Source organism: Furipterus horrens, unplaced genomic scaffold, assembly GCF_987537825.1.
Source record: "Furipterus horrens unplaced genomic scaffold, mFurHor1.1.pri manual_scaffold_8, whole genome shotgun sequence".
NCBI lineage: Eukaryota > Metazoa > Chordata > Mammalia > Chiroptera > Furipteridae > Furipterus > Furipterus horrens.
In genome coordinates this window covers 40,173,371-40,185,059 of record NW_028327178.1, presented here as the reverse complement: position 1 = coordinate 40,185,059, position 11,689 = coordinate 40,173,371, and the positions used below count along the sequence as shown (strand labels likewise).

The 11,689-nt window shown below is 34.2% G+C and overlaps 1 protein-coding gene across 2 annotated transcripts in view; it reads right to left on the bottom strand.

The window, feature by feature from the left end:
* Positions 1 to 738: 738 nt before the first annotated feature.
* ABHD3 (abhydrolase domain containing 3, phospholipase) overlaps positions 739 to 11,689 on the bottom strand; it is a 50,889-nt gene continuing 39,938 nt past the window's right edge. For both annotated transcript variants that reach the window (XM_090285128.1, XM_090285129.1), the window contains 5 exons: positions 11,058 to 11,170; positions 7,397 to 7,570; positions 6,007 to 6,055; positions 5,762 to 5,927; positions 739 to 1,608 (listed from right to left, as the gene is read on the bottom strand). In XM_090285128.1, coding sequence (XP_090141254.1) covers positions 1,430 to 1,608; positions 5,762 to 5,927; positions 6,007 to 6,055; positions 7,397 to 7,570; positions 11,058 to 11,170 — 681 coding nt within the window. In that variant the 3' untranslated portion in view covers positions 739 to 1,429. The remainder of the gene's footprint in view (positions 1,609 to 5,761; positions 5,928 to 6,006; positions 6,056 to 7,396; positions 7,571 to 11,057; positions 11,171 to 11,689) is intronic.

Sequence of the window (11,689 nt, the reverse complement as noted above, 5' to 3'; positions counted from 1 at the left end):
GCTCTAATTGGTGGTATAGTTAGTAAACAATTCTATGTCAATATGCTTTTTTTCTACCTGGTTCTCTTAATGTGTGTGATACCTGGGGCAAAAATATACATATTTTATAAACAGGTTGAAATAGTAAACTATGAAGGAAAATATATTGAATGGTGTGAAAGGTATTTCTATTGGCTGGCTTGCCCAACAAGCATTGCCAATCCCCTCTCCCTGGCCTGCCTCCACAGTTGGATAAGTTTACATACTTGATTTCCCAGCCTCTTACTCTGCCAGGGTGGCCATATGACACAGTTCTGCCCAAAAGATATAAGTGCAAATCTTCTGGAAAATTTGTCACTTTCCCAAAAGGGGAGATATATCTGGCTCCACTCCTTTCCCTTTTCCTTCTCTGGACACAAATGTGATGTCTGAAGATGGAGCAGCCATCCTGTGTCTAGGATATAATTAGTTATCCTGCTAAGGGATGGAGAGGAAACAGAAAGAGCCCAAGTCTTCGGTGACACTGGAAAACCCCTACACCAGCCCTGGTGTTGGAGTCTTCTTGTGATGTAAGATAATTATGTTGATATATCATTATTATTAATTCACTGTTAGGCAGGTTGCTTGCAGCTGAAAATGTTTTTAATTGGTATGCACGGTGTGAATAAGACAATTTTAATATTTCTTACTAATGCAATTCATGAATTTATCATAAATTGCTTTCTAGGGATTACTTTGTAGACAAAAACTCACAAAGAAACAATTTAAAATGGTAGAATTTATTTTAATATAATGATACATATATGCATATATATATACTATTTTAAAAATAAGCATGTAAACTATAATCATTATAAAACATAAATCAGCCTTAATTTAATATTATCAGAATAAAAGAGCATGTATAGAAGTCAGTCTAACATTGTTGCATTTGCCTTTTAAAGTTAGATACATAAAATACTTAGCATATTGTATTTTATCTTATTGCAATTTTCATGTTATCATCATTAGGTATAAATACCCTTATGAATGTACCAACTTATAACTTACATTTAAATAACCAAAATTTCTAACAGTTATTAAAGTACCATTAAATCACGTAAAACTAGTAATCTAAAAAAACACTAGCCTAAATTAAAACCCTGAGGAATTAAAATATTTTTACACACTAGTTTTGGTTAAGTGCAATTCCATGTTTGTACTACTTTATTTAAGGTCATACTTGGTAAGGCATAGTAAAAATAAAATCTACATAAATTACAATCTAAATCTACAATTTTTATTTTTTTGCTACAAAGTTGTTTTGTTTCCCCCAAAATTAGTTTTTGCATGTCATTCTGGACCACTTCACCACCTGCTGGCTTATTTGCTTTATACACAGAAGTTAAGATTTGTGCATACTAAGCTGAGCTGCTTTATATGGTGATTCAGACAAAACGCACCTGAAGAACTACATGTTAGAGAGTTCGTGTCCATGCTCAACCATGGCCTGAACAAACTGCTTGAAGACTCGATCCATATAAGTGGACTGCCTTGGCCAGATACCCTCCAGAAAACCAATATGGCCTCCATAGGAAGTAAGGACCAAGGCAACATTAGGATTTTGCTTAGCAGTTTCTATTGGAATAGCTTCAAGGGGGATGGGGTAAGGAGGAGTAAGAGAGAAGGAGAGAGAAAAAAACCCATAATTATTATCAATTTTTGGATAATAAGGAAACAAGAAAGAGTGCATGCCTTTATCATTTCCAAACATTATAAACAAAACACCATTAGACAAATAAATATTTGTAATAATTATGGCTAATAGAATAAATTTGACTGATTTATATTAACTATATTCTTATAATAGTTTATGTTTACAATTATGTACCAGACTAAAATTCCTGAAAGAATCAATCAAGTGTTTAATCATAACACAAAAGAACAGGCTCAGTCTTGCTATGAGAAATTAAAATAAGATATTTCAAGGAATTGCAGATATTTATATTATGCTATAAGATTCCCAGTTAGGTGTTATACCAAGGAAGAAAAACAGCTAATCTTATGACTTTCGTGAGTTATAAATTTATTATGTATGACTTTGGTTAACTTTATGTGAAGTTAGATTTACTGAGCCAAATAGTGGCTGTATCAAGGATTCAAAATTATATATACGATTTATATAGTAAAATACATATATAGATGGCAAAAAAAAGAAAGGAATAAAAATACTACTCCAAGTGGCCATAGTGATTATCTCTGGGTGGTGAAAAACACTGGTGATGCCTTGGCTAGTGTGGCTCAGATTGTTGGAGCATCATCCTGTAAACTGAAATGTTGTGGGTTCAGTTCTCAGTCAGGGCACATGCCTAGATTGCGGTTTGGGTCCCCAGTTGGGGCAACCAATTGATGTTTCTCACATCCAGGTTTCTCTTCCTCTCTCTCTGTAAAATCAATAAGCATGTCTTTGGGTGAGGATAAATAAATAAATATATAAAATAAAAAGGCATCACCATACCCAAAGTCATATAGGTTTTAAAAGAAAAGGTGATTATTTTTTCTTTATATTCCTTCTCTGAATTTCTATTTATAACCAGAAAAAGAAAAACTTTATTTTGAAAATATGGTGGCTGTATTTAAATAATTCACCAGTAATGAGAGCCTTCTTATATGCTTTACAAATCTATTCTGAATAAAAACTTTAAAGGATATGAATTAGAGTTCAAACAGTGAAAATGTTTTAAGATCTATAATTGATCCCAACCTGGCACAAAAAAGTGTTTTGATTTCAACTATGCTAAATCTTATCTTCCTAATTAAGATAACATGGTTGATCCAATAATTGGACTTTCATATCTTGGGCAAAATCTTAGAGGTAAATGAGCTAACTATAGGTCAGATCTCCCCACCCCATGCCCTTCTAACAAAGGGAAAGAAGCTGACACACTGTAAGGAGAACTGAGCCCCTTCTAAGACAGAGCTACTGCTGTGTCTAAGTTATCTGTTTAGATGATGCTATAAATTTTACCCCTTACAATACTGTCTACATTAAGGCCCATCAAGTCAAGTTCTTGTCTAAAAGGGGTCCTCTGCCCTGGCTGGTGTGGCTCAGTGGATTGAGCACCGGTCTGCAAAACTAAGGATCACTGGTTCAATTTTCAGTCAGGGTGCATGCCTGGGTTGTAGACTGGAAACCCAGTTGGGAGCGTGTGAGAGGCAACCACACATTGATGTTTCTCTCCCTCTCTTTCTCACTCCCTCCCCCTCTTTCTAAATATAAATAAATGAAATATTTAAAATAAAAATAAAATAAAATAAAATAAAATAAAAAGGGTCCTGAACTCACATCCTTAGCCAGCCACCCCTGAAAATGAATATCTGCCTTGGGATCAGGTGTGGAAGGAGTAGGGGATATGACTGGCATTATTTTTGTTTTTCTTTTTCACCTTACATTAAAGCTTAGATTTAGAATGCTACATTTGCCTATAATGGAATTATTAAGAGCCCCAATCGTACACTTTGAATATACTCTGGAATTTCTAACATTGAAAGTTTCAGTCATAGCAGAAGAACAAAAGGCTGTCTACATTGAGTCATGTGAAAGATGCTGGCAGCCCTCCCGCTCAGAAATCAGATAATTGTCCACTATTTCAATGTTGCAAGACTATTTTAAGGGCTTGGGAAAGAATAGGAAATAATGAGTTTAAACTTCAACCAAGTAGGTCAGGTTAAATGCTGGGAAATTTTTGTTGGTAGGAGAAGGGTCAGTGAAATATAAAAATAGATGGAGAAATACTAAACTTCCTTAATTCAGTGGACAGGCTAAACAATCACTTTGTAATTCAGCTGATATTAAAGTGAACAGTTTCATTTTCTGATTTGTGGTCAAAGGGCAAAAGTTGCAGTCATCTAATGTTATCTATAATTAATCATAAACCACACAACAGAATAATATCCCCTAGAGACATGATAGGTGATTTTTTTTTACATACTTTGGGGAATTTTCTGATAATTTGACAATACATATGTATTATCTTTGTAGTCAGAATAATGTCTTTAATGAAGTAGTTGGGGGAGAAAGGGAGAAAAAGTTTTATATGAAGCTTTGCGACATTTCATTGAAAAAATTAGAGGTTAAGTCTACTGATTCTTAAGATAGTATGATTACTTCTCATCATCTTATATTGCTTCAATGTATGAACACATGCATATATATCTTTGTTACCAAATTCCATATTTCTTGAATTAAGAGAGCAAGGAATTTAATTTGGGCATAAGTTTCTTTCATACAGTATCCAGAGGAAAAACAAAGAATATTTCCTTCAAATACGAATTTAGAGTCTGAATGTGCTACACTCATTAAGATATTCAAAGACACCATGTAATAAAGTCTCAAGTTGTCTTTCAAGTTAAAAGGGGAGAAATACTCTAAACACTTCAGTATAGGAAGGAACTTCAGGAAGAAAAGTAAAGTAATGACAATTACTTTTGAGGCAAAGATACTGTAATATACACTGTCCAAAGAACAGTATATGTGATAAGAAGAAAAGGTTATAAAAATGAGAACAAGCAAGATACGGAAAGTTGTAATTTGATCTCACAGTGGACTAAATAAGGGTCTATGACAACATTTAGAGTAATCTGATAAATATAGATACTAAATTATGAGTACAGGTACCCCCATATAGCACGGTACTGCTATAACACAGTATAAGAATTGGGGAAAACCCCTTTATAACATGGTATTTCTATAACACGGTTTCACTCTAACACAATATGTCTGTAGAAGGTATCAAAGAATTGCTGGTAGAAGAAAAAACTGATGAGGCAATTTTGGTGGAAATGACATCTGGAATGTGCCAAGATAACTTAGGGGATGATAGCACTGATGAAAATGAAGAAGTTAAATAGTTTACTCTAAAAAGTAAAAAGAAAGGCCTAGATTTAGCTGAATAGTTAGTCATATTTCTTAAATGAAGATCCTTGCACTAAAAGGAGCCCAAAGTTTAAGAGAGAACTTCAAAAGTGCTTAGCACCATAAAATGAAATTTGTAAATATCTCTCAGCTAAAAGCAAGCAATCTAAAATAACAGAATTTTTGCAAAAAGTAGAGCATAGAAATCAAGATAATGCTGAAGAAAGTTCAGAGGATGAGAATATGTTGTCAAAAAGAAAATTCATTCTGTTAATGGAGCTTAGTAGTGATGACAAAGGAAACATTACTTAATTCATATTAATATGTAATACTTTTGATGAAAATTGCTTTAATAAAAATATTTCTCTTAATTATAAAAATATAATAGTATGTTTTCTTAATTTTTGGAATCTAACCCCCCTTTTTGTACTAGTTCTTTGTTTCGTATAACATGGACTTGCATAACACAGCATTTGTTAGGAAGCTAACAACCGTGTTATATAGGGGTTAGCTGTATCTATTTCTTTGTTTATCACAGTGGGAAACATTATAAGAATGACATTTTATTTATTTATTTATTTAAAAGATTTTATTTATTTATTTAGAGAGAGGGGAAGGGAGGGAGAGAATCACTGATATGTGACAGAAACATTGATTGGTTGCCTCTTGCATGTCCCCAACTCGGGGCCTGGCCTACAACCCAGGCATATGCCCTGACTGGGAATTGAACCGATGACCTTTTGGTTTGCAGGCTGGTGCTCAATCCACTGAGCCACACCAGCCAGGGCTGACATTTTATTTATTATTACTGTATTTTATTTTTAAAAAACACACAATATTTTAAAACAGTTAACTCATGTCAAAATGTATATAAAATGTTAATTTTACCATGACTGGGTGAAAAAACATCATCCACAGAATTCAGACACAATACTGGAATCCCTACTGATTTCAGCCTACGATTCGGACTGGCATCAGTATAATAATCATCAATTGTTCTGTATCCAAACATGACTGAAGTGAATCGTTTATCAAACTCTCTGATGGATTTAGCCTGAAAAACAAAAACAGATTATAACTATTCTTGGGATCAAAAGAGACAATAAAAATATTACATAAAGTTCTTCTCCTACCTTCATGACATGATCCATGTCAATCTGTTTTACAAACATATGCCGGTGCCTGAAACAAAAGAATTCCAAAAGTAAAAAAGTAAGGTTATTCCCATCTCAAACATACCTAAAATACATAATAATACATCTTGTACATGGCATCAAGCTGGTACTCAATAATTATTTACTTAATCAGACATAGCAGGAGTACATTGATATTTGTCTCAAAGACATTTTTTAAAGTACAATACTTTTTTCTTAATTGAGAAAGAATAAACCAGTTCCATAATAATAAATGTAAGTGTTGTTTAATAACAAATTAGACCTACACACTGTTGCTATAACACCAATTTGGCCAAAAAAGGCCTAATGTAAGCTAGAAGCTTCTAGTTGGGTTAATTATCTGAAGATATTATTTTTAAAATTGCTACAGTGAAAATTAGAACTTATATTTTTATATACTTATTTTATAAATGTCAGTCATTTTTATTGTATAACCCATATTTTAACTTAAATCACTCTCTCCACTTTTCTTGCTCCTGTCTCCCATTCCAGTGATCAACAGTAACTGATGATTCTTTAGTATTTTAGCAGTATTTTATAATCAACATCTGTAATTTAACAAATAGGTTAATCCAATGCTTAATGTCAACTTTTGAGTAACTATAGTTCTCAAGTCATGCACAAATTAACTGACATTTATTTAGAGTTTATATTTAAATTTATCAATAACTTAAACATGCTTGGTAACAGTTATCAAAAAATAAACAGAAACATATCTAGGTTTTTGCTACCATACTGTTTAACTGTTAGAAAATACACAAACAGTTCCAGAAAAAATAATGCAAAGATGGTATTTTTATAATGTTAAGAATTGGGGGGACCTAGAATATCCAAGTGAACTGCATTCTTCTAAGCCTCTAAAACATACTATGCTTGTAAGCACATACTTAAGGAACCATATTATTCAGCTCTGAAAACACAATACATTACTTACTACCTAGGAGAAAATTTGGTACTGATAATATTAGCAACAAGTAGAAAATCCAGGGAAATAGCTCATAATGTTACTCAACATACTCGATACTAATGTTTTTAGTCTTTTCAAATAATTTAGAACAGTAGCAGAACAATGATCTTCAAAGTGGGGGCCCATACCCTAGGGGTTGTACAGATAATCTATTGGGGTACAGAAAGAAAACATTAGAACTTCTATCTATATTTTCACTTTATACTTAAAATATTTTTACTTTTGTATACATTTCTAATACAAAGAGTATTTGGTGCAGTAGTAATGCATGTCATATAACATAAATATACATATATTAACAGTGCTGTGCTTTAAAACTTTTTATTGCTGGGGTATATAATCCAAAAATTTTAGAGATATCAGGTTTTAGAGATGACTCACTTATTAACTGAAGACTGGAGGCAAGTTGTCAAATAATAATTAAAAAGTAGCCAGTTCAGGGGTTTCTCCAATGACTCCGAGCAAGCAAAAGTATTCCAACCAACTGAAAAAGTTGCAGCTGCCTTCAAAGGAGTTTTTCGCCCCATTTTGCCCAGGTAATTTAAAAGCAGCATTCTAAAATGAGGAGAAAAAGGAAACTCAGTGATGATTTGTTGTATCTCTCAAGACATCCCATTTTCTAACTATGGACTTTAAAAACTATGGAGAAGAAAAATATAAACCAGTGTTTAAAGTATTTTATCTTGGAAAAGCATGCAAGTATCTCCATTCTTTTCTTACAGTCATATACTTGTTTCTCTTGCAGTCAACTGTATTGTGAGTGGGACAAAGCATACATACAGTGATTGCTTATTTATGTATCCTTTTATAAAATAAAACATGGGAACTCCACTGTAAGAGTGTTTTTCTTTTCAAAATGATATTGGGATTTATTAAAATTTTGCCAATCCCTATACCCAGGCCTCCAGTCGAATTGTTTAATTGAGTATATGAGGAGTGTTTCAGGCAAACTTTTAAAGGGCTACATAGTAAATGTTTTGGATTGGTCCACAGGGGGTGGGGGGGGTGGGGGTACTATAATCTATGTTGCAACTACTTAACTCTGCAATTGTAGTTCAAAAACTGCCATCCACAGACAATACCTAAATAAATGTACATGGCTACGAGCCAATAAAACAATTTATACCTATATTGAAATTTGAATTTCATATAATTTTCACGTAATGAAATATGATTCTTCTTTTGATTTTTTCAACTGTTTAAAAATATTAATAACCATTATTAGCTCTTGGACTGTACAAAAACAGACAGCTGGTCAGGTTTGTCTAGGCTATGGTTTTTTCAACCTTCGCATAGATGAAAGAGCACAAAAGGAGTGGTATTCAAATGTGGCTGCAATTGGAATCACCCGGGGAGTTTTTGAAACTATATAGATGTCTAGGTCTCACCCTCAAAGATTCTGAAGAATCGTTCTGGGTGGTCATTCTGGTTGCCTCCGCCTGCTTGTACCAGATAGCAAGCCTCTAAAGGGCTCCCTAGTCTAGAGTTAGACTCTGAGTTGAGGCAAAGCAATTGGCCCGTAAAGTAACTAGTTTTCTCCTTCCTGTTATTTATCCTTATCTCCTCTCACATAGTTTCCTCCTTTCTCTTTATTCTATCAATTCTCCTGATTCTACCCTATTCTAACCTGGTTTTGTTAAAGAGACAAGTATGAAGTTTGATATAATACCAATGTCAGAAATCTAAGTTTAGCATTGCTACCTAAGAGAAATGGTGATATCCTAAATTCTGCTTCTCATTCTAGTATTTTTCATTCTTTATCTCTCTAATTACCTAGGTTCTGAAATACGAGAAGTGGGTAAAAATTCTCATTCATTCTTTCCAACCCAAATGTCTTACTGAGTGAGTGTGATGAGGCTTTTAGATAAAAAGTGGAGATTTCATTTTGGAAAACAGCTCTTTATAATGACTCTTTGTATACAGTACATGGTTCACTAAGCCATTTAAAGGGTTAAGGCTTACTCTGCTGCAAAAGGTTCATTCTATGATCCTAGTTTTGGTGGACCTATTTTTTAGCTGAAGGTCAGGGATTTCTGGGAGGCTGATATTATGGGCAAATTGGAAGGGGTGAAAGGAAAGCTATCACGAGTAGGACCAGGAGTAGTTATGTCCAAGCAGGTGGCTAGGGTACTTTTTGGTCATTAATCAGGCATAAAATAATGTCAAGATGTTACCCCAAAAAGCATCATTTTACTTTGACAGAAAAAGAACTCCAATTTTTTACAAAAAAAAAAAAAAAAAAAAAAAGAATTTGCAGAGAGGAAGAGAGATAAAGATAAAGAATTCACGGATTAAAAAACTTAAAAGGCATATCAATCCCAGTGTTTGGACTTTATCTGGCTCCTTATTCAAACTGTAAAAATTTGTCAACCAACAAACAAATTGACAATTGGGGAAACGTGACACTGACTAAATATTTTATTATATTTAGGAATTACTGTTAGTTTTGTTCAGGTATGATAATGGTATCGAGTGTTTGTTTTTTAAAGAGACCGTACCTTTTAGAGTTATTTACTGCTAATTCACCAGTTCACTGAGAGACTGGAATCTGTCTGAGTCTATAGCAACATGGTTCGTTGGCTAGACTCAGTTCTGGTTCAAAGCCCCTACTTGACTCCTGGGATCACAGGATTGGGGATTACCCCAGTCTGGGGGCTGGGGAGGGCGGGCACTGGGCATAAGGATTTTGGACAGGGGCCTTTTTCTGTTGCACTCCAAAAGAAAAAATGTGCCACGCTGTATAAAATACATTTCCAAGTGGTGGTAAACTGACTTAGGAACATGTCATAGTGCTAGGCAACTAGAAAGGGTGTGTCCTTTGAACAATTTACAAGACATTAATATTCAACCAGCTGCCAAGGCTACTGGTCAAGTTCTGCCTTCAGGCACTGAGACTTCAATGTGACATGAATAGGCATTTCCCAGGAGCTTCTGAATAAAGAATCTGGGCCTGTTTATGTAAGGTCTGGCCTTAAAGAAATCCAGAATTTATAAGATTAAGGGAAAAAAGTTCAGCTGGCACCCTGTCCTTTTAGGTTCACACTATGGGGCAAAGGAAACAAAAGCAAAATTCTGTCCATTAAGCACAATTCAGAGATTCTGCCTGGGTTTTCTGCATTGATTCAGATTTCTTCCTTTACTAGGTCAAGTCAGACCTTCCATGCTAATGTAAGAAAGGTATTCTTTTCCTCTTAGTTTATGTTTATCAGAATCTTAAAAGGTAGTTAAAGCCTATTTTTTAGAGTCTATCATTTGTAAAAGCTATTCATTTTCAAATAAATATGTTCTTAAGATAATCTGAAGATTGAAATGACAGATAAGTCAATTACAAAATTAAGAAAATATATCGTATATCTCATGTGTTTGCTGATTTTTAAAAATAGCTTCGGAGAATGGCTTAGGGAATCTAACATGCCAGGTAATAAAACATTGGATTTTATTAAGTTCAGTATCACTAGAACAAAAAATATAAATGCTACTAGTAGAAATGAACCTAAATATATACATGGCATAATAGTTTCAATAAAAATCCCCAAATACTTGCAAGCAGCACAAATTACAATAATATTTGTGTAGTTAAAATATCAGCTGGACTAGGGAGTTCTACAGTTTCTAGGAGACCATGGCAGGGTAGATCCATTTGCTCAACAATCAAACCAAACCAAACAAACAAACAAAACCACCACCAGAAAAAAAAGTTTTTGAAGGCCTCTTCGGTTGGAGAGATCAAGAAATGATTACTTCGGGAGTACATCAGGGAATCAGAAGGTTAACATGAAGCCACTAAGTGATGAAAATCAACTTCATGGGGTTCAGATGAGCCTTCATGCTCATAAAATCCCCAGTACCCCAAGGTGGCACTCGTATGGAAAATATTAAAATTCACCTAAACTAATTCCTTCATTCATTCAACCTCATGTGGTAAAACAGGATAAAAATAATCAAACATTTATTGTAAAATGTCCATGTAGCTAATAGTCCTCTGAAAGAGGCAGTCATTAAGACCACGTCCCACAGACATTTTAGAAAGGAAAAACCTTACCCTCCCATTGAAACCCCTGCTGCCAGGAAAGGAGCCGAAGGGTACAGACTGTGTACGTGGTGAATAACTGTCTCCAAATCTTCTGTGTTAGCGCAACAGTAAGTCCTTGGTGTCTGTAAGCAGTGACAGGGAAAGCACAAAATTTAAAATTGTGAGGTTCATGAACTGTATAATGCAGAAATGTAGAAAAGAGCAGAAGTCATAAAATGGGGAAATAACCTTTGTTTGCACATACTATGAATAATAAAAATATAATTTCCCTATCTTGTAGTGCACATACATGTTAATTAAAGTCAATGCTAGTCAAGGTGGTACTAACAAAAAGACTTATGTTGTGCAAGGAAGGCTTGACAGAAAAGGGCAAGACCAAAGAATGGAATTCTGGGAGAAAAATGGGTACTTCCCCTTCATCCCATTTGCACTTCTAAAGATGGGTCATTGTTACCCATTTTGGTGAAAATGGATGTCATAGTTAATACTCTTGTCTAATTAATGAGGCATTAACCTAAGAATGAAAAAATAAGGAGCACTAAGAATAGTCTGATTGCTGAGTATAATTCAATCTTGAGTGATTCAAAGTCAACAGTATCCTGTAGTGTTTCAGGGATGTACTGAGCATCAGATTCCATTTT